The following is a 24200-nucleotide window of genomic DNA, read 5'->3' on the forward strand; positions in this document are numbered from 1 at the left end:
ACAAAGTGATGTATGATGAATCCAGTTGTTTTTTCTCATCCATGTTATAAGGCAGTGGTCGCCAGGCCACAGACCAGTGGTCTGTGGTTAGGAACTGGACCCTACAGCAGGAGGTGAGCAGCAGGCGAGCGAGCGAGCAGCCACCTTCCCACCTGAGCTCTGCCTCCTGCCAGATCCACAGTGGCATTAGATTCTTATAGGAGTGCAAACCCTGCTGTGAACTGTGCGTGGGAGGGATCTAGGCTGCACACTCCTTATGAGAATCTAATGCCTGATGGTCTGAGGTGAAACAGTTTCAGTCTGAAACCAGCCCATCTCGCCCCCGCCCCACCCGTGGAAAGATTGTCTTCCAGGAAACCGGTCCCTGGTGCCAGAAAGGTTGGGGACTGCCGTTATAAGGAAATGATGTTGAACAAAAGAACATTATTCAAAGACCTGCTAGATGTCATTTCTCTTAGAGTTGCAGTTTCCAAGAATCTATCCATGGCATTAAATGAGGACTTACTGTATTTGCCTTCATTCCCCATTTTTCTAGGCTGGCAACTTTTTCAGCCCAAAAAATGGTTAAGGTTCAGACTAAATTACCATCACCTTGCCGTAATTCTTTTCCTTTTGCCTTTCTAAATATAATTTTTTTTTTTTGAGACAATCTTGCTCTGTGGCCCAGGCTGGAGTGCAGTGGTGTGATCTCAGCTCACTGCAACCTCTGCCTCACAGGTTCAAGCGATTCTCCTGCCTCAGCCTCCCAAGTAGCTGGGACTACAGGTGTGCACCACCACACCCAGATAATTTTTGTATTTTTAGTAGAGACAGGGTTTCCCCATGTTGGGCAGGCTGGTCTCAAACTCCTGACCTCAAGTGATCTGCCCACCTTGGTCTCTCACAAGTGCTGGGATTACAGGTGTGAGCCACTATGCCCGGCCACTTAAATATAATTTTAAGGAAAAGTTCTCTGGAAATTAATTTTAGTAATTGTCTAAAATACAGTGCTGTAGGGATAGTTGTATCAGGTTATACAGTTAACAGCCGTTACCCAGGAGGATGGAAGATGGATTGTTTTTCTTCATATATATATTTGTACTCTTTGAGTTCTTTTAATAACATGTCTCAGAAGTAAGGTCTGAGTTTCCTACTTTTAAATGGAAATGATACTAACACCTACCTTATAGAGTTGTCGAGAGCATTTAAAAAGTTAAAATTGTGCATATAAAACATATACAGCTGTGCCCAGCTCATGGCATCTGCTCAGTGAATGTTGTTGGTAGCGGTAGTAGTATCTGAGATTCTGAAAATGGGAAGTGCCATAGCAGGAGTGTACAAATTGTATATTTCCTGCCACCCCCTGTGGGCACCAGAATAAGGTCACATTCTTTCTACCACTTATGGAGAAGTGCGAAAAGCAACATTGTTAGTTCTAGCTCCTACGAGAAAAGCAACTACAGCCGGAAGTGCAGGTAATCTCCCGATTACCCAATCCCGTTTCTTTCGCAGTTTAAATACGAATCTTACAGAGGTGGAGGGTTCTTCTACTGAATACAGTCACCTTGTCTTTTGTGTATTCCAAGTCAGTACCAGGTATTTTACTTCTTGAAATAAAGGCTAAATCCTTTATGATTATGAATGTACCTTTTCTTTCCGTTAATTTTAATCTGTTTTTCCCTTTGCTCTCACCCCTCCTTCTTCCTTCATTTCTTCCTATAAGTCACACCTCTACAATTGTTGTAACAAAAAATTCAAAGGCTCTTTATGTTTGGTGAATAGAGTTATATAGTCGTCACCTGGTGTCTGTGGGTGATTATTATCCCAAGACCCCTGTGGATACAAAAATCTGCATATATAAAAGGATGTACTATTTTCACGTAACCCAGACACATCCTCCATATATAATACTGTAAATCCTGCTAGATTACCTATACCTAATACAGTACACATGCCATATAGTTGTTATACTATATTGTTTTTAATTTGTATTATTTTTATTGTTATTTTTATTTTTTATTTTCACTTATTTACTTATTTTTTTGAGACGGAATCTCACTCTGTCACCCAGGCTGGAGTGCAATGATACAATCTCAGCTCACTGCAACCTCTGCCTCCTAGGTTCAAGCAGTTCTCCTGCCTCAGCCTCCCATGTAGCTGGAATGACAGGCGCCTGCCACCACACCTGGCTAATTTTTGCATTTTTAGTAGATGGGTTTCACCATGTTGGCTAGGCTCGTCTCAAACTCCTGACCTCAAGTGATCAGCCCATCTCAGCCTCCCAAAGTCCTGGAATTATAGGCGTGAGCCACTGCGTCTGGCCTATTTTTATTGTTTTTTAAAAAACATACTTTTGATCTGCAGTTGGTTGAATCTGCAGATGTGAAACCATGGACACAGGGCTTCAGCAGTCCTAGAGTCCCTGATCCATTCTGTAATTGAGGATAGTATTATAAGTAATCACCAACCTACTCTTTAAAAAATTATTTTCTTTAATTGACAAATCATATTTTTTATATGTGTGGGGTTCGTGGTTTTGTGGGCAAATGTGGAATAAATGTCCTAGAACAATTATCTGCTGAACAAAGGATTTTAATGAGAAACTATTAGGAATTCAGCATCCTTTCTGTAGCCAGGCCTTGTAGTTCCAGTGTAATGGTGCTTTGTTTCTTTTACCCATTTCTTCTTCAGGTTCTCAGATACTTTACGAATTCTTACATGTGACCCATCTCAGAATAAACAAAAAGGAGTTGGATATTTTAACAGTATCGGCACTTCAGGTAAATTTTTTGATGTTTGTTTTCTTTTTAGGACAGCATCTCTTTGTCACCCAGGCTGGAGTGCAGTGGTGCCAGCTCGGCTCACTGCAGCCTCCTCCTTCCAGGCTCAAGCCATCCTCCTGCCTCAGCTTCAGAGTAGTTGGGTCTACAGGCGTGCACCACCACGCCCAGCTAATTTTTGTATTTTTAGTAGAGATGAGATTTCACCATGTTGCCCAACTGGTCTCAAACTCCTGGGCTCAAATGATCTGTCTGCCTCAGCCTCCCAAAATGCTGGGATTACAGGTACAAGCCACTGCACGCAGCTACTTCAGGTAATTAAAAAAAAAAATTTCCTATCAAAATGTAAGGATACAGAATCTGTTTTGCCTTTAAAATATTAAATGTTAAGTATTCATAATCACTGATCTTTCAAAAACTACCTCTAGCCAGGCACAGTGACTCCCACCTGTAATTCCAGCACTTTGGGAGACTGAGGCAGGAGGATCACTTGAGCCCAGGAGTTAGAGACAATCCTGAGCAACTTAGCAAAACCCTATCTCTACAAAAAAATCCAAAAATTAGCCAGGAGTTGTGGTGCATGCCTGTCGTCCCAGCCACTCAGGAGGCTGAGGCAGGAGGATCTCTTGAGGCCAGGAGGTTGAAGCTGCACTGAGTCTTAATGGTGCCATTGCACTCCAGCCTGGGCAGCAGAATCACACCCTGTCTCAGCCAGTCAGTTAATCAATCAATCACTCATCTACTTCAGGGTTTCCATCTCAAACGCAAAAAGTATGAAAAAGATGTTTATTAAGAAGTATTCGCGGCCGGGCGCGGTGGCTCACGCCTGTAATCCCAGCACTTTGGGAGGCCGAGACGGGCGGATCACGAGGTCAGGATATCGAGACCATCCTGGCTAACACGGTGAAACCCCGTCTCTACTAAAAAATACAAAAAACTAGCCGGGCGAGGTGGCGGGCGCCTGTAGTCCCAGCTACTCGGGAGGCTGAGGCAGGAGAATGGCGGGAACCCGGGGGGCGGAGCTTGCAGTGAGCTGAGATCCGGCCACTGCACTCCAGCCTGGGTGACAGAGCGAGACTCCGTCTCAAAAAAAAAAAAAAAAAAAAAGTATTCGCTGGGCGTGGTGGCTTATGCTCTAATCCGAGTACTTTGGGAGGCCGAGGTGGGTGGATCACCTGAGTTCAGGAGTTTGAGAATAGCCTGGCCAACATGGTGAAATCAGTAAAAATATAAAAATTACCCAGGCATGGTGACAGGTGCCTGTAATCCCAGCTACTTGGGAGACTGAGGCAAGAGAATCGCTTCAACCTGGGAGGCGGAGGTTGCAGTGAGCTGAGACCGTGCCACTGCACTCCAGCCTGGGCAACAAGAGTGAGACTCCATCTCAAAAAAAAAAAAAAAGTATTATTCACTAATTTTCATTTTATGGTGTTTTTCAAAAAACTACAAAAATAATGTAAGTTATTTGTATAAAATAAACACATAACAAAATGAAAACTTAAATTTCTTTTTCACCCTTCTGTCCACGATCAGTCAGGTAAATACTGCAGTCATTTTCTATTTAACCTAGAAGAGCTTTTCCTATGTTTCCAATATATGTAGAGAGATCTTCCTCAGTCTTTTAATGGTTGTGTAGTTTTTCATGGTACAGCTCTGTCATAACTTACCCATTCCTCTATTGAAGAACATAGAGCGTTTTTTTCAAATATTTCTTACATAAACCCTCCAGTAAACATTTTTATACACATATTTTCGTATATTGTTATTTATAATAGGGAAAAATTAAAGCAATCTAAATGTACAGCACAAGTGAGTTGGTTATATACTATGAAATCCTCTAGCTGTTTAATTTAAATTTATGAAGCCTGTATAATGTGGAAACACCCATTTGTGATGTTAAAAGAAAAGTAGTCTCTCAAATTATGTGTATAGTATGATTACAAGCTTACTTTAAAATATAGATAACATTTTCTTATGTTTATTTTCTTCTGTTTCATATGTATTTATAGACATTGATTTAGAGTCCACATCTCACATTTCCACATTAATATGTTTTCCAATATTTCTCCAATTATATAAATCATTTTAGTAAGTGAAACATAAACTTCATTTAAAGCAAACTTGGATCACGAGGTCAGGAGATCCAGACCACAGTGAAACCCTGTCTCTACTAAAATTACAAAAAATCAGCCAGGCGCGGTGGCGGGCACCTGTAGTCCCAGCTACTCTGGAGGCTGAGGCAGAGAATAGTGTGAACCCTGGAGGCGGAGCTTGCAGTGAGCCGAGATCGCGCCACTGTACTCCAGCCTGGGTGACAGAGCAAGACTCCGTCTCAAAAAAAAAAAAAAAAAAATTATACTGGCTGGGTTCGGTGGCCCATGCCTGTAATGCCACTTTGGGAGGCCAAAGCAGGCGGATCATGAAGTCAGGAGTTTGAGACCAGCCTGACCAACGTAGGGAAACCCCATCTGTACTAAAAGTACAAAAATTAACCAGGCATGGTGGCGGGTGCCTGTAGTCCCAGCTACTCAGGAGACTGAGGCAGGGGAACTGCTTGAACCCGGGAGGCGGAGGTTGCAGTGAGCCGAGATCGCGCCACTGCACTCCACAGAGCCAGACTCCGTCTCAAGAAAAAAAAAAAAAAATTAAGCGATACTTAAAATAGGTCATTCTAAATTACTACAGTAGCTTTTTAGAAAATATAATTGGATTGTCAGTACCTGCCAGCTAAAGGCCTCAGGGCACACACCTGTAGCAGGTCAGCTGAGTGTATTGCCAGGGAAGCGATGGCCAGCACACAGTACTGGGGAACCTCAGTAAAGTGGGGCATCTCGGGAAGAGGGGTTGGAAAGGACCGGGAGGATTGGATTTGGGCTTGGAATGGGTGGGCGGGGGGAGCACACCAGGAACCCTGGGGTTTGTTCTGCGTTGGGTGTTGTCAGGCACAATTCTATGACTGGTTTTCTTAGTAAAGCTTAACTGAAGGGAAACCAGAATAGAAATTAACAGTGTCATTTGTTAAAAACAAACGAACAAACAAAAACCAGTTGCTTATGTTCACTGAGATCGGGGTGTTGGTCGTTTTTGTGGTTTGGAAGATGTTCCTGTTTTGGCTGTGTTGGGACATGGTCACCCAGGGGTTATCTTCGTTCCTTGAGTCCTCATGACCACAGGGGCCTTATCTGTTGTTGACGTTCTGTGAGTGCCTGTGTTCACAGGACAATGCCCAGGCTGAGGTAGGCGTGCCAGGCTAGCGCATGGCAACACCAAGGCCTGGCTGATAGAGCTAGGCCTGTTCCGGATGTGAGGGACTGCCTTTCTGTTTGCCAAAATGAAGACAGCAGTTGAAATTATTTCAAGCGCTTTTTATGAAATTAGTTAACATTTGACCTAATTGAGAGGTTTGACTTTTACCTGCTTCCTTGTAGTATAACAAACATGAATTGACTGAAATTGCAAAAAGTGAGGGAAGGCCGAGAGATTGCAAAACCCATAATTGTACTCAACAGCATTTAATCAAAATGTAACTTCTCAGCTTTCAGCTATTGTAATTTATACATCATTCTCTCTGTTGCAGTAGAAACCATTGAAGGTTTTCAGTGCTCTCCCTATCCTGAAGTTGATCATTTTGTTCTTTCTTTGGTGAATAAAGATGGCATTAAAGGAGGTAAAGTTAATCTCATCCTTTGTTAACTGTTATATGATAGAGTGATAGTACCTTTAGAAACATTATTTGCATTTTAGGAATTCGGCGTTGGAACTACTTTTTCCCAGAAGAATTACTGGTTTATGATATTTGTAAATATCGGTGGTGTGAAAACATTGGAAGAGCCCATAAGAGTAATAATATAATGTAAGTAATATTAATGATTTGTGTGTATTTAACCAATATTATATTTTAAATGTTTATAACTTTAAAGTTGAGACTATGAAAACTATTTTCTTTTAAAAATAAATTTAGTTGTTTTAAATTTCTTTTTTTTTTTCCCAAGACGAAGTCTTGCTCTGTTGCCCAGGCTGGAGTGCAGTGGTGTGATCGTGGCTCACTGCAACCTCTGCTTCCTGAGTTCCAGCAATTCTTCTGCCTCAGCCTCCTAAGTAGCTGGGATTACAGGTGCCTGCCACCACGCCCAGCTAATTTTTGTATTTTTAGTAGAGACGGGGTTTTACCATGTTGGCCAGGCTGGTCTCCAACTCCTGACCTTGTGATCCACCCGCCTCAGCCTCCCAAAGTGCTGGAATTACAGGCGTGAGCCACCGCACCCGGCTGTTGTATTAAGTTTCTATTTGTTGTATATGGTTAGCATTACATAATATTTAATTTCAGTGTAATTATTGCATCGCTTCTAGCACATCAGCTTTATGTGTACTTTATTTGCTAAGATAATAACCGCTTAGTATATCTGGAGAGGACAAAGGTGGGGTTGAGTAGGGCTGGGAGAAGGCTGTGGGCGGGGTGCAGTGGGGATGGGAAGCGTGCCTCTCCTTCCTGTGGCCCTTGCCACATTATGGACTCTGTGTTGAAAGTGCGCAGGTTTAGACAAGATGGTATCTCCTCAGTTATTGTGAAGAACTGGAGCTAGGATTGTGTTAACTTGTTCAAGACACTGCGTGGTATTGAGGGAACTAGTATTTATTGAATGCTTGGTATATATGCCAGGCCCTGTTTGAGAGATTTTCTTTAAAATGCCCATGGGAAGAGGAGGGAAAGTAAGGGATGAAGTAAAGCCAGAAGTAGGACTTTAAAACATAAAAGGATGATTAGAATAGAGATAAATAGATACCCAGTAGTTATCAGTTATGATGTGAGAAATTTTGCTGTTTTTTATTTCATGTCAAACCAACTCCTGTATCATCGAGCATATGTGGCCTGTGTGCTGGACGTGGGGAAAGGATCGGGACGCTCTTTCTGGGAAGCTGGAAACACATTGGGTAGCATGGTTCGGTGCCATACTCGATGTACTTAGATTAATTCAGTTTTAAAAAAGCTTGCAAAAACTGTAGGCTCAGTACACAAAGCTGTAACACAGAAAACACGAAGGAGATCAGTGCCACAGTCAGGACATAACCGCAACTATCAGTTGACGTATCTTCTGTTCTTTTTTGTACGCATATTAACTTACCAAAAAATCATTATCACATGGTGATCATAACACCTTGTATTATGTCTCCATGATCTATTCTATTTTTTACCCGTAGAATGTATCTTACGTACAAAAGTATAGATAACACACTTTTTTTTTTTGTTTTCTGAGACAGAATCTCGCTCTGTCGCCCAGGCTGGAGTGCAGTGGCGTGATCTCAGCTCACCGCAACCTCCACTTCCTTGGTTCAAGTGATTCTCCTGCCTCAGCCTCCCAAGTAGCTGGGATTACAAGTGCGTGCTACCATGCCCAGTTACTTTTTGTAATTTTAGTAGAGACGGAGATTCACCACGTTGGCGAGGCTGGTCTCAAACTCCTGACCTCAAGTGATCTGCCTGCCCTGGCCTCCCAAAGTGCTGGGATTACAGGTGTGAGCCACCTCACCCAGCCGATAACACACTATACGCACATTTTAAAGACTAAAATGACCACCTGTTGTATCTGCCACCCACCTTAAGAACCAGAACCTGATCAAACCTCAGAAGCACCTGTGGGCCCCAATTTCCCTCTCTCCCTGGCCCTCCAAGATGGTGGCCAGTGTCCCTATTTGTGTTCATCTTTTCCTTGTTTTTATGATTTTTCCATGTATGTTCATATCTCTAAACAATATACTGTTTTCTTTTTTTTTGAGACAGTTTCACTCTTGTTGCCCAGGCTGGGGTATAATCATGCGATCTCGGCTCACTGCAACCTCTGTCTCCCGGGTTCAAGCAATTCTCCTGCCTCAGCCTCCCGAGTAACTGGGATTACAGGCGCGCACCACTATGCCCAGCTAATGTTTTGTATTTTTAGTAGAGACAGGGTTTCTCCATGTTGGTCAGGCTGGTCTTGAATTCCCGACCTCAGGTGATCCGCCTGCCTCGGCCTCCCAAAGTGCTGGGATTACAGGTGTGAGCCGCCGCGCCCGGCCATAATTTTGAACTGCATCCTTTCCCTCGCTTTGCGGCAGCATGTCTGTGATTCTCACCCACGTTGCAGCGCGCGACTGTTGTTTATTCGGGTCATTGTTGTGCCGCATGCCATGTACGTAAATAGAAATATGCCACAGTTTATTTTCCCACAGTGGACATTTGGGTTGCTGTTATAAACCATGAAGGTGGGAACCTTCTTGTACATAGCACCTAGGATACACGTGCAAGACTTTCTCAAAGTGGACTTGCTGTGTCATGGAATATGTACATATTTAATTTTACTAGATCATAAATTGTTTTCCCAAATGGATGTGCCAGTTTATAGTCCTGCCAGCAGTGTTTTGAGATTTTTCTACTGTTCCATGTTCTCACCAACACTTTTGTATTGTTAGGATTAAAAAATTGGTTTTGCTCATCTGGCAAATATAAAACAATATTGTGGTTTTCCTGGGAATTTCCCTGATTAATGAAGTTGAGGACTGGATAATCAAATTACATCCACGCACATCAGAAATCTTGCCCAGTGTCAAGCTTTACTAATAATGTCAGAATACAAGGAATGAAAAGGCACAAATGGGGCAGAGCAAGGCCCAGGGCATCTGCTCTTTCTGACTCACGCGGAAACCCGAGGCAGAAGTGCGCAACCCTGCGCACAGCGGAAGCGCCAAGGTTATGACTCACCTGCACTGTAGACTCCAGCTGCACAGCTGGGTGACATTTCCGGAAGGCGTGCCTCGCAATGCATCCATTCCAGACTGACTTACCACTGCAATTCTAAAATCAGAAACTTCCCGCAAAGAGCATTCTGTAGGTAAGGACTAAACGCCTAGCATTTGGTCCAGAAGTTCCCAGATTTTCTTGGTTCATGGTTCCCCTGGTGTATTTGTTTTTTCACGTTTTCTCTGAGGCCGAAAGAAATACCTGAGCTCTGGTAATGAATTTCAAACAACTTGGTAAGTGTTTATGTCCTAACAGTTTAGTGGCAGTTTGAATAACAGTATCCATTAAACTAAAACAAACAAACAAAAAACCAAACTTTGATTTCATTCTTAAATACTATTACTTATTAATGGGATGTATACTCTCCTTTTTTTCATGTTTTTGAGACAGGGTCTCACCCTGTCACCCAGGCTTGAGTGCAGTGGCATGGCCCAGGCTTGAGGACAGAGTGCAATGGCTCACTGCAGCTTTCATCTCCTGGGCTTGAGCGATATTCCTGCTTCAGCCTCTCGAGTAGTTTAGACTACAGGTGTGCCACCATGGTTGGTTAATTTTTAAATTTTTTGTAGATGGGGTCTCTCTCTGTTGCCCAGGTTGGCCTCGAATTCCTGCCCTCAAGCTATCCTCCCACCTCAGCCTCCCAAAATGCTGGGATTACAGGTGTGAACCACCTCGCCAGGCCTATGTATGCACTCTTAAACTTTGGAATCAGATTAGACACCGGCCTCCCTAACTCATACCTTGTTCTCCGTTGATGTTAATGGTGCTTTTTTGAGACGGAGCCTTGCTCTGTCACCCAGGCTGGAGTGCAATGGCGCGATCTTGGCTCACTGCAACCTCTGCCTCCCGGGTTCAAGCAATTCTCCTGCCTCAGCCCCCTGAGTAGCTGGGATTACTGGTGCCCGCCACCACGCCTGGCTAATTTTTTTTGTATTTTTATTAGAGATGGGGTTTCACCATGTTGGCCAGGCAGGTCTCAAACTCCTGACCTTGTGATCCACCCACCTTGGCCTCCCAAACAGGTGTGAGCCACGGCGCCTGGCCTGATGTTAATGGTGCTTTTTATTATAACCACACCCCAAAACCCAGCTCTACAAAGATGCAGCTGTATTATTTGGTGAATACAGGTTGAGAATTGTTGTATCTTCCTGGGGGAACTTTTGTATCTACTTTTTGCCCTGCAGTTCATTTTGTGTGATTTTTGGCAACCACTGTTTTGGTTGATATGTATTTTTATCCTTTCACTTTTTAATTTTTCTCCATCTTTGTAAGTTTTAGGAATATTTTTTTGGAACAGCATGCAGCTGGATTTTGTTTTCTACCCAGTCTGGGTATTAATATTACTTTTTTTTTTTTTTTTTAAACAAAGGATTCTGGTTGATCTGAAAAATGAAGTTTGGTATCAAAAATGTCATGACCCTGTATGTAAAGCAGAAAACTTCAAATCTGACTGTGAGTTACTAATTTTTACATTTACCACAAAGTAAAAATTAGATAGCTATAATATGTAATAGTTTTGCTGTCTTTCTGATTCAGGTTTCCCATTGCCTGCTGAAGTATGTCTCCTGTTTCTTTTCAAAGAGGTAAGTACAGATTTTAGTCTTTCTCCTTACCAGGGAGTTATTGGTACAATAGTATACCTGAGCCATGAGTGTCCAAATAGCTTTGAACCCCATTTGGTACCTTGTTTTCACTTATGACTGTATTGTAGGAATATATTGTAGTGATTTTCCCGTTTCAGCACGTACCTAATACACACCTTGTTTTTCACTGCTGCTTGAGAAGGTGTATAATTTCATCAGTCCCAGGCATTTAAGAAGTTTCCCATATTTTGCTTTTCAAAGTAACAAAATACCCATCTTTGTGTTTCTTTGAACATTTGTATCTGTAGGATGAATTTCTAGAAGTAGAATTGTGTCAAAGGGCATATTCAGTTTTAATTTTGGCAGGTATTACCAGATTGTCAAACCAACATTTTTCTCTTAAAGATTTTTATTTACCCAAATAATTAACATGCATTGTAGAATGAAATGAAAATACATAAAATTAGGTCAGGCACGGTGGCTCAGGCCTGTAATCCCAGCACTTTAAGAGGCCGAGGCAGGCGGATCACTTGAGGTCATGAGTTTGAGACCAGCCTGGCCAACATGGAGAAACCCCATCTCTACTAAAAATACAAAAATTAGCCAGGTGTGGTGACCCATGCCTATAATCCCAGCTACTCAGGAGCCTGAGGCAGGAGAATCCCTTGAACCCGGTAGGCGGAGGTTGCAGTGAGCTGATATCATGCCACTACACTCCAGCCTGGCAGACAAGAGTGAGACTGCCTCAAAAAAGAAAAAAAAAAAAAACAAAAAACCATAAAATTAGGAAATACACAAAAAGCAAAAGAGGAATCTTCCTCACTCATTTGACCAGAGATAAATGATACAAATGTTTTGGCATGTACCTTTGAGAATTTATGTGTTCATTGTGATAGCACACATACTATTTCAGTTTTTTTTCTACTTGAAGTATCACAAATATCTTCAGTGGCACAAATTGCTCTCCATGCAAAGTATAGGATATTAGACCTCCACAAATAATTTGAGAGCACCTATTACCTCACACTTTGCCAACAGTGCTTGTTTACCTCAAATCACTACTCATCTGGTAGGCAAAAATGCAGTACCTCAGTTTTAATTTGCATTTCTTTAATGAACTTTTTTCAGATTCACTATTAGTATTTCTGTAATGAAGTGCGTGTACCTGTCCTCTATCCATTTTTCTGTAACTTTTTTGCAATAACTTAAGTACTCTTTTTGACATATTTCTTTTACTTTTAGGTTTTAGTTTGTTTTTGTTTTTTTTGGTCACATCTATCAGCTTTTTCCTTTATAGTGTTATGGTTAGAATAAAGTTACCTGCTACAAGCAGAACAAGTGATTGGGTTTATAGTCTAGAAAATTCAATCTGGTATCTACTCAAGTTGTAACACATGTCCATCGAAAAAAACTCCATCCGTTTGAAATGGTGGAAATTCCATTCTTGGTCTGCAAGAGCTGGACATAAAATAACTGATAGCCAAATTCTCTGGCAAAATGCCAGGTTAAAATGTGTGTTGAAATAAGAACAAAGTAAATTTTAAAAAATAAACTGTCTCCCAGAGGAGGAGGATTTTATCATCCTTGTTGGTCTGGATTGTGATTTAGGTATTTGTGGTTGCAGTGGATTTTTAAGCTTTTTCCGCTTATCCAGTAACGTGTCAAAAATGCCAAGTTGAAAGTACCATTGGGGTACAGTATTACTACTTGGACATAACTGTTTAAAATAATAAAAGATATATGATGAACACCCATGAACCTATCACTTGGTTTTCAGTTAACATTTTGCCTCGTGCTTCATCTGGTTTTTAAAAAAATATTTTAAACTAAATTACCAGTTGGTTTTATTTATACCTGCTTTTCTATTGCACTGATCATTTTATTTCATTGGTGACCTGATTTTAAATTTAATATAAAGGTCTGACCTACAGAAATGTACAAGAATAAGGAACTCTGCTGTCTGTCCTTCATTGAGATTTGCCATTTGTTAACATTTGGCAACATTCGTTTTCTCCTTCTACTGTATATACATATGCATTCTTATTTTTGATGACTCAAACTGCAGACATCAAAACCCTTCATCTCCTAATATTTAAGCACGTAGCTGAAGAATAAGACATTCTGTAGATTTTTTAATGAGAGGGGGGTATCATGTTGCCCGGGCTGGTCTCAAACTCCTGGCCTCAAGCAGTCGTCCTGTCTTAGCCTCCCAAGTAGCTGGGATTACAGGCACGTGCCACTACACTGAATAAGGACATTCTTTACATAAATAATTTTTTGAGAGGATCAACTAAATGTCTATACTGACGACATTCTATGGTAAAATAATTGATACAATACTATTATGTAATATACAATCCAGTCATATTTTGGCAACTGTTTTTAATCTTTTTTCAATCCATGTTTATAATTTTCTAAATACTTTAAAATTTAGAGCATGGGTAGTTAAGTCCATTGTAAAGGTAGCAAATTTATCTTGATTTGTCTTCAGCTGGACTGTCCACTTGTTAAAAAATTAAATCTACTCTTGCTCTTCCTCCATTGGGGAATATTGAAAAGTATGTGTCACAGCACTGCAGGTAATTTCAAATTTGGAGTTTCAAGTGTGTCTGAGCTTCGGTGCAACAATGTTTGCCTCAGTGCACTCATTCCCACGGTGAGATATCGGAGACAGCATTCCTTCAGCATATTCACTTTAGTATCTGTCACTTAATACCTTACTTCAACATAGTGTATATGGTTAAATCACATCCTGAGTAAATATTTTCCTGTCCCACTCTCTCACCCTTCCCCACTGAAATAAAGGAAGAAGAGTTGACAACAGATGAAGCAGATGAAACTAGGAGCAATGAAACCCAGAATCCTCATAAACCATCACCTAGCAAGCTGTCAACAGGTGCATCTGCTGATGCTGTCTGGGATAATGACATTGATGATGCTTATTTTTTAGAAGCTACTGAAGATGCTGAACTAGCTGAAGCTGCAGAGAACAGTCTTCTCAGTTATAACAGTGAAGCGGATGAAATTCCTGATGAGCTAATTATAGAAGTATTACAAGAGTAGCTAATTCACTATGGACACTTTTGTCACCAGGCTATAATTTGCCTGATGTCTGTGAGATTTGATAAATATATCATTCAACCTGATAAGTTTTATCACTTTGCTTTCCAATTTTTGTTTTTTACTTCTATAAACCAATTTTATTAAAAATTACCTTTGATGTACTTAAATTCAATAGAAATCGCCTTAACTAATCAAAATTACATTCACATCAACTTAATTTTACAGGTTTATTACAGCTCATATCTGGGGCTGATTAAGGTGTCAACATTTTTAAATTACTCAAGATTATTAACCAGAAAAGATGATTATGGCCTCTAAAACTATTGGACAAACTGATGCTATTTAACATTGTTCACAGCCATTTAATTTGAATAACAAATTTTAGATTCTGGCAAGTAGGCCATAACTTCTTTGCAAAACAATTTATTTATAAAAGTACAGTTTCAGACAGTAACAGCATGAGACTAGTCTTCCTATGGGCACATTTTAGTAGATTGCTCTTCTCATTCCTGGTCAAGGAGCTTCTCTAACTGATGGTTGATATTTCGCAGATGGCTTTCGGCTCCCAAAAGTGTTCTTGCTTTAAATAACAGGGCTGGAAGGCTGGATGAATCATACTGTTGAAAGAAAAAAACTTATATAATTAGCAATATCAAAAACTTACAACCTTGTCGTCACGTAGCCCAGTCTTATGACCAATGCAAATTTTGATTGAGCTTTCCATTAACTACTCCTCCTCTCATTTTTAACTAGGACCATTAAGACAACTGGTTTTAATCCATTTCCTTAAAACATAATTGATCACGAAGTTGCTAGGGAGATGCTCTGCAAAGCTTGAACTGATCTTCTTATCCCAGAAGACCAGCTGATTCAAAGAACTGTATCATTTCTATTACTGAAGACAGGAAATCATGCCTGGGACACGTCAAGGCTTGGTTTTGGCAAGTCTGCTCGTGCTGTGTAGGGTCTGCTTGATATCATGTCTATTTTAAAACACTGAAAACTGTAAGATAGGTTTTACTTTAACTAAAGAACTAATGGAATGAGGACACCAGATCCATAAAAGTTCCTAAGAAAAAAAAAAAACCCCAAATCTATCATCTCAAGAAATTATTGGGAGAATCAATTAAATGTCTCAAAGGTTACCAATCCAAATGTTCTTAATGATTAAAGTTAAAATTAGAACACAAACCCAACATAAAATAAAACACAACATCCAACTCATGATTTTGAAATAATTAACATTTTGAGACGGAGTCTCACTCTGAGCAGGCTAGAGTATACAGTGGCGTGATCTTGGCTTACTGCAATCTCCGCCTCCTGGGTTCAAGCAATTCTCTGCCTCAGCCTCCCGGGTAGCTGGGATTACAGGCGCCCGCCACCAGGCCCGGCTTTTTTTTTTTTTTTTTTAATTTTTTAGTAGAGACGAGGTTTCACCATGTTGGCCAGGCTGGTCCTGAACTCCTGACCTTGTGATCCACCCGCCTCAGCCTCCCAAAGTGCTGGGATTACAGGCGTGAGCCACCATGCCCAGCCCCGATTTTGAAATAACAAAGTCAAAATTCCAGTTGCAAATTGTATCTAAGGGTGCATGATTAAATTCCCCTTACAGAATTGTATCATACTTTGATAGTTTGCTGTTTAATATCATGTTTTCAAGATGACAGCAGAAAAGCTGTCATGCTGTGACTACCACACATGATAATGAAATTTTATACAAATATCTGACAAACTAATGTGTTCAAGCTCCCATGGGCACCTGCTCTAGGGAGGGATAAAGGGGAAGAAGTCACATTTGTCACTAAATGTTTAGAGTAAGACATATGCCCAAATATCTACACTCAATAAGGCAAAAGTGAGAGTTACTACAAGAGGAGTGCAAGAAGGCACTGAGGTCATGCCAAGAACAGGATGCTCATCCAGTGGTGTTTTCCAGACAAGGCAGAGACACTAAACCTCGCTTTTAACTAAAGTATTATGTTCAAGCTGAATCAATGCTACAGGTAACTTCCCCAAATTTAGTAACCAAACTCCACATCATAAGCTTTGGACTAGTGAGGTAATTCTAAAAAATACCTTTAAAAGCATTCTATTTCCAGATCTCTAATATATAAACAAATCTTAGGCTCAGGAAAATTAACTTAGATCAGTGTCAAAACCTTAACATTGAATTTAGAAGTGAAGAATACAAATCTGATCATAAAATATGTATATATTACATATAATTATACATATTTTATATAAAATTATATTAGGGTATACAAATTTTTTCCCTAGAACTTAAACATTTCTATTAATCTGAGGCAGATGGCCTAACAGTAGCAAAGTCTGCAGTAAAAATCCAGAAGCAGCTACAAAACGTATTAAAACAATAAATATGTTTTCCCATTATATTCCCTTTTAATGTTTCTTAACTATTTTTTTTTTTTTTTTGAGACAAGGTCTTGCTCTGTCACCCAGGCTGGAGTGCAGTGGTGCGATCACAGCTCAGTGCAGCCTGGACCTCCAGGGCTCAAGTGATCTTCCCACCTCGGCCTCCTGAGTAGCTGGGACTACAAGCACGCACCACCACACCTGGCTAGTTTTTGTATTTTAGTAGAGAGAGGGTTTCACCATATCGCCCAAGGCTGGTCTTGAACTCCTGGGCTCAAGGGATCTACCTGCCTCAGCCTCCCAAAGTGCTGTGATTATAAGTGAGAGCCATCACACCCGGCCTGTTTCTTAGCTTCTAAAATCATACCTACCACTTATATGGAAAAATAGCTTGTTTTTCATATGTAAAAGACGCTGTGAACATGGGCTAGACAAAACAGAAAAGGTTGGTCTTTCAAACATGGCTGAGTGGTCTTATATGAATGAAAATTATAATACAGCAGAGTGTGATTTTTCAGTTGAGATTTATACACAGAATATAAACTTCCCTTGATGAAATTCAGCTGTCCGAGTGAAAATATCTTACACGAATCAGCAATTCTGGACATTACTCCTCCAGCCTTCATTAAGTAGCTAAGAAAAGTGCTGATATAATGAAGTTTCACTGGCTTACAGCGGTACTATTTTAGGTGGACTCTGTAATTCTGTCTCTGCACTTGTCTTTCCCCAAAGCTTCTGATACTCTAGCATGAAAATGCCCTCCCGCAATCATCTTCTGAAGCATGGTAAAAAGTAAAATTGGAATTACCGTTTCCTTTATGTTTGGTTCTTTTGCTTGAACATCCGAATAATCTTGATAAAGCTGTTTTAAATTAGATAAGAAATATGCTGCATTCCTAAGGGAAGACTTTCTCTCTCTAAGTTCATCATATTTTGTTTGTAGTTGTTTCAGCTGTGGCTCTAACCTAAAACAAAAATAAGTGACATATAATAAAATGTACCAGTCTATCGTGTGTGCAACTGAGGTTGTAAGTACACTGAGCGAGTGTGAAGAACCGGGGTTGGCCAACTAGATGATTTGCTTTGGCTCTGAAACTATGAATGTGTAAAAGATTCTGGGTTTCAGTTTAAAATGTAGGAAAAAAAAAAATTTGAAATACAATGCACAATGAATAATTAGCAGTGACATTCACAGAAGAATATTCCTTATAAATGTTGAAATTCATCAAGCCATTCAAGTCTTCGGAACTACTGGATCAAATGTATGTTTGGCTAACATTCAGAGGCTCGTGCCGGAGGAGCCAGGCACTACAGTCTAACGCAGAAACCACAGACAAAAAGCTTTCCCAGTGCTCCTTCCTCTTATCAAATCTTGTCCACTCTCCAAAGTCTAATAAAACCAGTGGAAGACGTTCAGTGCCTGGATGAAAACATGTGACCTTGGGCAAACTGTTTCATCTCAATGGCTGAGTTTCTTCACCTATAAAATAAAAAGGTATAACTTGGGTTTTATGGACCAACAAAAAAAATGAGGGGCAAAGGCGGCAAATTTTGTATTTTGCCAAATAAAGATGTAAAACACAACTATTCTCTAATATAATTTCATAAAAACGTCTTTTTTTTTTTTTTTTTTTTTTTTTTTGAGACGGAGTCTTGTTCTGTCACCCAGGCTGGAGTGCAGGGGCATGATCTCAGCTCACTGCAACCTCCGCCTCCTGGGTTCAAGCGATTCCCCTGCCTCAGCCTCCCAAATAGCTGGGATTACAGGCGCCCACTACCATGCCCGGCTAATTTTTGTATTTTTAGTAGAGATGAGGTTTCAACATGTTGGCCAGGCTGGTCTCAAAACTCCTGACCTCACTGATCCACCCGCCTCAGCCTCCCAAAGTGCTGGGATTACCGGCATGAGTCACGAAAAGTCTTCCTTAACAATTCTTTACATTGAACAAATGCAGCGCTGGGGAAAACTCACTACTGAGCTGGCAGTTGTGGTCAGGAGTGCTGAATTTGGAGTCAGTCAGCTGACAGTGAATCCCAGCTCCCCCACTACCTAGAGCTGCGCCTCTGGGCAAGTTACCTCCCTGTGCCTTAAGTTTTCATATGGCAAGTTAAAATAATGATATACCATAGTTTTTTTTATTACACCTTTTCAAAATACACTTCTCAACTTCTAAATTTATATCTAGAAAAGAAACAAAAGCCTGTGCTTTAGGTTTTCATATAGCAAGTTAAAATAATGATATACCATAGTTTTTATTATGCCTTTTCAAAATATACTTCTCAACTTCTAAATTTATATCTGGAAAAGAAACAAAAGTCAGTCTTTAAAACATGTCTCAGGCCGGGTGCGGTGGCTCACATCTGTAATCCCAGCACTTTAGGAGGCCGAGGCGGGCGGATCACGAGGTCAGGAGATCCAGACCATCCTGGCTAACACCGTGAAACCCCGTCTCTATTAAAAATACAAAAAAAAATTAGCCGGGTGTGGTGGCGGGCGCCTGTAGTCCCAGCTACTTGAGAGGCTGAAGCAGGAGAATGGTATGAACCTGGGAGGCGGAGCTCGCGGTGAGCCCGAGATAGCGCCACTGAACTCCAGCCTGGGCGAGAGTGAGACTCTGGATCAAAAAAAAAAAAAAAAAAAAAAAACACAAAAAAACAAAAAAACTCATCTCAGTAGTCTCACACTGAAGACAAGTGTAACCAGGCACGGCCTGACTATAGTTATAACCACTTGTCTCATAGGACTGTGATGATGAGTTAGCATAGAAAGCGTTTAGGAAAGTGCCCTGCCACAGAGGAAGCTTGTAAATGTCAGCTTTCCTTGTTATATTTGCCTTTAGTTTTCTTATTTTGGCCTGGGTCAATGAAAACCTTACCATAGGCCAGCACCTGTCCAGAGACTCGATTTAGAAACCAACAGATTAGACAACTGCTTTCTCCCCCTTAAACTCCTGTGGCAGTCTCTCTTTTCTTTTTTTTTTGAGACACAGTTTCACTCTGTCACCCAGGCTGGGGTGCACGGGCACGATCTTGGTTCCCTGTAACTTCTGCCTCCCAGGTTCAAGTGATTCTTGTGCTTCAACCTCCCCAGTAGCTCAGATTACAGGCGTGCGCCACCACACCCCGTTAATTTTTGTATTTTTGAGATGGGGTTTCACTATGTTGGCCAAGCTGGTCTTGAACTCCTGACCTCAAGTGATCCGCCCACCTTGACCTCCCAAAGTGCTGGGATTACAGGTGTGAGCCACTGTGCCTGACCTAGCAGGCTCTTTTTAAAAACTTAGTTTTGAATGAGTTTTTAAAAGTTTCAACTTTTAATTATACACATTATTTTCTGACAATATCACTTTCTTTCTCAAGCTATTTTTAAGCCCAGGAACAGACAGCACATCCAGCACTGTTTTATTACCAAGACTCTAACTCTCATGACAGCCATGGCCTCAAAACATACTTGTGGGCTGCCACCTGATGTGCGTTCCAGTCTTCCTAACCAGAAATTGGGGGCAGCCCTGGCCTGCAGGGCCTGGTAAGTTCACCTGGCCCACACTTGGGAGTGGATTCACATGCATGCCACTCCAAGGCATACCCTTCCACCGTAACAACATAAACAACAACTGTCAACACTTACACAGCACTTACTGCGTGCGCCTGTCCCTGTGGCGCACTTTCTATATATGTGCTCATCTAATTTCCACAGCACTTGCTATATATGTACTCATCTAATTTCCACAGCACTCTATGTTTTTCACATGTGAGCAAAAGTAACCAAAGACAGAGGCAGAATTTGAGAATACCGAAGTCTAGGTATGATGATGATGACGCCTATATACAAAAGAGGCAACTGAGACACTGGGACACCAAATAACTTGGTCAAGGTTGCGCAGCCAGTAAGTGGCAGAGCTTGGGTTCAACCCAAGCAGTTCAAGCAGTTTAATGCGTAGATTCTAGAATTCAACCCAGGCAGCTGAATTCTGGAATCTAGGCATTATATCTCTTAAGGCCAGAGCTGAGAAATCTGTGGAGATAGATCAGTGTGGAATTCTCCTTTGCCAAAAGGTGGGGCAACTAGGCAACATACCCTGCCTTCACTGAGTATCGGAGCTTGAAGATAACCTGGGCTTTAATACAACACAGCAGCAAGTGTCACTCCCCTAAATGACACACCATAATTACATCCTTTTAGGTAAGTGCTCAAACAGGATTTGATAGTATCTTACCGAAGCAGTTCATCCTGGACTTCAATCATACGCTGCCTTTTCTTTTCGATATCTGAAATCATCTAAGTAACACAATCATTTGTGTTAAAATTAATTTGTAACTGTTTGAGCACTGCCACATACGCTGCCAGGTAATGAAGTGCAGTGGAAAACAAGACAGACCCAATTCTTACCATCACAGACTTTGGTCTAATGGGGAAGACAGACATTACACAGAAACAATATGTATTTACAACCTGTGATATGTGCTATAAAGGAAAAGAAGAGAGAACTCTGGAAAAGAAAAACAGGGGCCAGGTCTTTACTGGACCCTGTGACCTGTAAAGTGAGGAGATTTTATCTAGGTGCACTAGGAAACTATCAAAGCAGGGGAGTGTTGTGATCCACTCTGTATTTTAAAAGGAACATTTCAATGTATTTTATTATCTCAGTCATCGAGTCACTTTTAGTGACTACGTAATACTCCACTGTTAGACATTCATAATGTTCCCATTCGGTAATAAGTAATGCAGAAATGATCAATAAAAGATTAAAACTGAAAGAAAAACAAAAACATCCCAGAGCTTGCAATCACTGGAAGGAAAATGTATGTATTTCAAGTCTAGTTCTATTTTAAATGCAGAGGTGGTCTTCCACTCCTGGATTCACCTCTGACGCTCAGAGGCCATTTGGTCCAGCCGTTTCCAGGTAAGCAAAGGAGACTCTCGTGTTGGCTGGCTTGTCGCCCACTGCAGACCCAGTGGTGTATAGTTTATAGGTGGTATAGCAATGAAGCAGCAGAGCCAGGACGAGACATGAGGTCTCCTGACCCTTAACCCAGTATTCTTCCCAGGCTGTCCTACCTGGGACAGTTCTTTATTCTAAAAGGTTGTGCTTTTCGACGTCCGCAAAAGCAATAAATATATATTAATATTTATCCATATAAGTGGTCATCTTGGACTTGGTAGTCTTTTAAAAGCTAACTTTGTGACATTAATAAAAGGCTTAAATTTCTGTCTTTAATTATAAAAACAATTATTTTGACACTTGTGCAGCCTTAGGAAACAAAAGTGACTAGGATCCCCATTCCTTACCTTGCATTAATAATACCAACGATATCAACCATGAGATCAACCAAATAAAAGCCTGACAAGATTATGAAATCTACTCACACTCTAAAGGCTGTAAACCCAGAGTCAAGTCTTTACATAACTCTACATGTTAGTATTGACTCTATGACTCTAATCACATACATCATTTACCTTAGCATTCTTCCTTTTCAGATTTTTCAACATCTGGCTTTCTTTAAGCTACACAAAACAAAAAATACATATGTACATTATTTTCCAAAAGTAAATGTTAGTTTCACATGTATCACATTCAGTTAAAAACAGTTATGTTTTTATGAATAGTTATGAGTAGTTCTAATGAGTTTATTACCATACTGCCAACAAATGCAAGCTTTTCTAAGACAACAATATGCTGCTTCAGGATTAGTGAAAAAAACCTTAGACCAACAAATTCATGTCAGTGAGCTTACCAATTTGATGACTTGTTCTTTAACATTAACGTAAAATGTGTCGATGGCTGCCCTACAAACTTTAGATTCTGTTCTTTCTCTGTAGAGGAATTAAAAAAAAAAGTCTAAGTACCATGATGGATTTTGAAAGGTGTTTCATTTGCTTAGCATATAAACAAACATGTACATACAATTTGGCATATATCTTTTTTATTTTAAAAATATCTTTAATCTCATTTTTTTATAATTTCAATTTTTTAGATTAAGGGATTTGTTATATGGGCATACTGCATGACACTGAAGTCTGGGGTACAACTGACCCCATCACTCAGGTAGCGAGCATGATACCCAACAGGTTGTTTTTCAGTCCTTGAATCCCTATTCCCTCTAGGAATCTCCAGGATCTACTGTTGCCATCTTTATGTCCATGTGTACCCAATGTTTAGCTCCCACTTATAAGCGAGAACACGCAGTATTTGGTTTTCCGTTCCTACAATAATTCACTTGGGATAATGACTTCCAGCTGCATCCATATTGCTACAAAGGACATGATTTTGTTCTTTTTTATAGCTGTGCAGTACTCCATGGTCTACATATACCATATTTTCTTTATCCAACCCACAGTTGATGGGCACCTAGGTTGATTCTGTCTTTGCTATCATGGATAGTGCTGTGATGAACATATGAGAACACCATTTTAACTAACTAAGATGGCAATGTTCAGCCTGAAAAAAATACTGGAAACACGTATCAGCAAAAGAAAAAGAACAAATACATTTTTCTGTAAGCCCTCCGGTACGGGGTCATCTTAATTCCCTGATACTAAACAACCTCACAGGTGATACCAAGTAAGGTAGAAATGCTTATGGCTAATCCCAGTCTTTTCCTACTACCTGAAAGACCCAGCAGACTTTATTCCCTCCCTCTCTGCCTGTTAGCAAAAGGAGGAGCAACTGTGTAACACATTTGGACTAGCCAAAAAGTAGCCATAAATCAGGTGATAGTTCTTCAGAAACTATAAAACTGACTAAAAGAAACTGCCTCAGGTCTCTGTCGCTGGGGAGAAGAGATCTGGTGGCCAGTCTCTGATTCTTCTGGCTTGGCTCACTCACCCATTAAGATGGCTATTATTTTAAAAAACAGAAAACAACAAGTGTTGGTGAGAAAGTACAGAAATAGGAACCCCTGTGTTGCTGGTGGAAATGTAAAACGATATAGTCACTGTGGAAAACAGTATTGGCAGTTTCAAAAAAAAACAAAAAATAAAATAAAATAATTAAACATAGAACTACCACATGATCCAGCAATTCCTCTTCTAGGCATATACACAAAAGAATTGAAAGCATGGACTTGAATATCAATTGTACATCAATGTGTGTAGCAGCATTATTCACAATAGCCAAAAGGTGGGAACAACTCAAGTGTCCACTGATAGATAAGTGGATAAAGAAAATGTGTTAAAATCATGACCATATAACAATGTCTCAGTCAACAATGGATGGCACATACAATGGTAGACCCATAAAACAATGGAGCTAAAAATATCTTATCACCTAGTGACACTGTTGCCATCAAAATGTCATAGCACAATGCATTATTCACATACTTGCCGCGATGCTGGTGTAAACAAACCTAAAGTGTTGCCTAGTTGTGTATATAGTTAGGTATACTGCATAAAACTTGATAATAAATTACCAAGTGCCCCAAACAGGCATAACATTTTTTATCTTTTATTTATTTATTTATTTTTGAGATAAGGTCTTACTCTGTCACCCAAGTTGGACTGAGTAGTGCGATCATGGAGCACTGCAGCCTCAAACTCCTCGACTCCAATGATCCTCCTGCCTCAGCCTCTCGTGTAGCTGGAATTACAGGCATATGCTACCATGCCTGCCTAATTTTTAACTTTTTTGTAGAAAATGGGTCTCATTA

At 40.5% G+C, this 24200-nt stretch overlaps 2 protein-coding genes across 57 annotated transcripts in view; one reads left to right on the forward strand and one right to left on the reverse strand.

Moving 5' to 3' along the window:
• PRIMPOL (primase and DNA directed polymerase) overlaps positions 1–14327 on the forward strand; it is a 50781-nt gene extending 36454 nt beyond the window's left edge. For 29 of the 50 annotated variants that reach the window (XM_074040820.1, XM_074040822.1, XM_074040848.1 and 26 more), the window contains 6 exons: positions 2671–2759; positions 6337–6426; positions 6504–6612; positions 10904–10986; positions 11071–11117; positions 13923–14327. In XM_074040820.1, coding sequence (XP_073896921.1) covers positions 2671–2759; positions 6337–6426; positions 6504–6612; positions 10904–10986; positions 11071–11117; positions 13923–14180 — 676 coding nt within the window. In that variant the 3' untranslated portion in view covers positions 14181–14327. Of the gene's footprint in view, positions 1–2670; positions 2760–6336; positions 6427–6503; positions 6613–6751; positions 7719–9206; positions 9626–10903; positions 10987–11070; positions 11118–13922 lie in introns of all 50 variants that reach the window. The other 21 variants (XM_074040825.1, XM_074040855.1, XM_074040826.1 and 18 more) reach the window with 5 other exon arrangements.
• Positions 14328–14393: 66 nt separating this feature from the next.
• The window catches only part of CENPU (centromere protein U), a 43287-nt gene continuing 33480 nt past the window's right edge, over positions 14394–24200 (reverse strand). Inside the window, exons 9-13 of one of the 7 annotated variants that reach the window (XM_005556398.5) lie at positions 22290–22368; positions 22012–22059; positions 20771–20832; positions 17362–17518; positions 14394–14797 (exon numbers count right to left, since the gene is read on the reverse strand). In XM_005556398.5, the coding sequence (XP_005556455.2) occupies positions 14684–14797; positions 17362–17518; positions 20771–20832; positions 22012–22059; positions 22290–22368 (460 nt within the window). In that variant the 3' untranslated portion in view covers positions 14394–14683. Of the gene's footprint in view, positions 14798–17361; positions 18034–18812; positions 18853–20770; positions 20833–22011; positions 22060–22289; positions 22369–24200 lie in introns of those variants that run through there. The other 6 variants (XR_277615.5, XM_045393103.3, XR_012435271.1 and 3 more) reach the window with 6 other exon arrangements.

Source organism: Macaca fascicularis, chromosome 5 (assembly GCF_037993035.2).
Source record: "Macaca fascicularis isolate 582-1 chromosome 5, T2T-MFA8v1.1".
Taxonomy (NCBI): domain Eukaryota; kingdom Metazoa; phylum Chordata; class Mammalia; order Primates; family Cercopithecidae; genus Macaca; species Macaca fascicularis.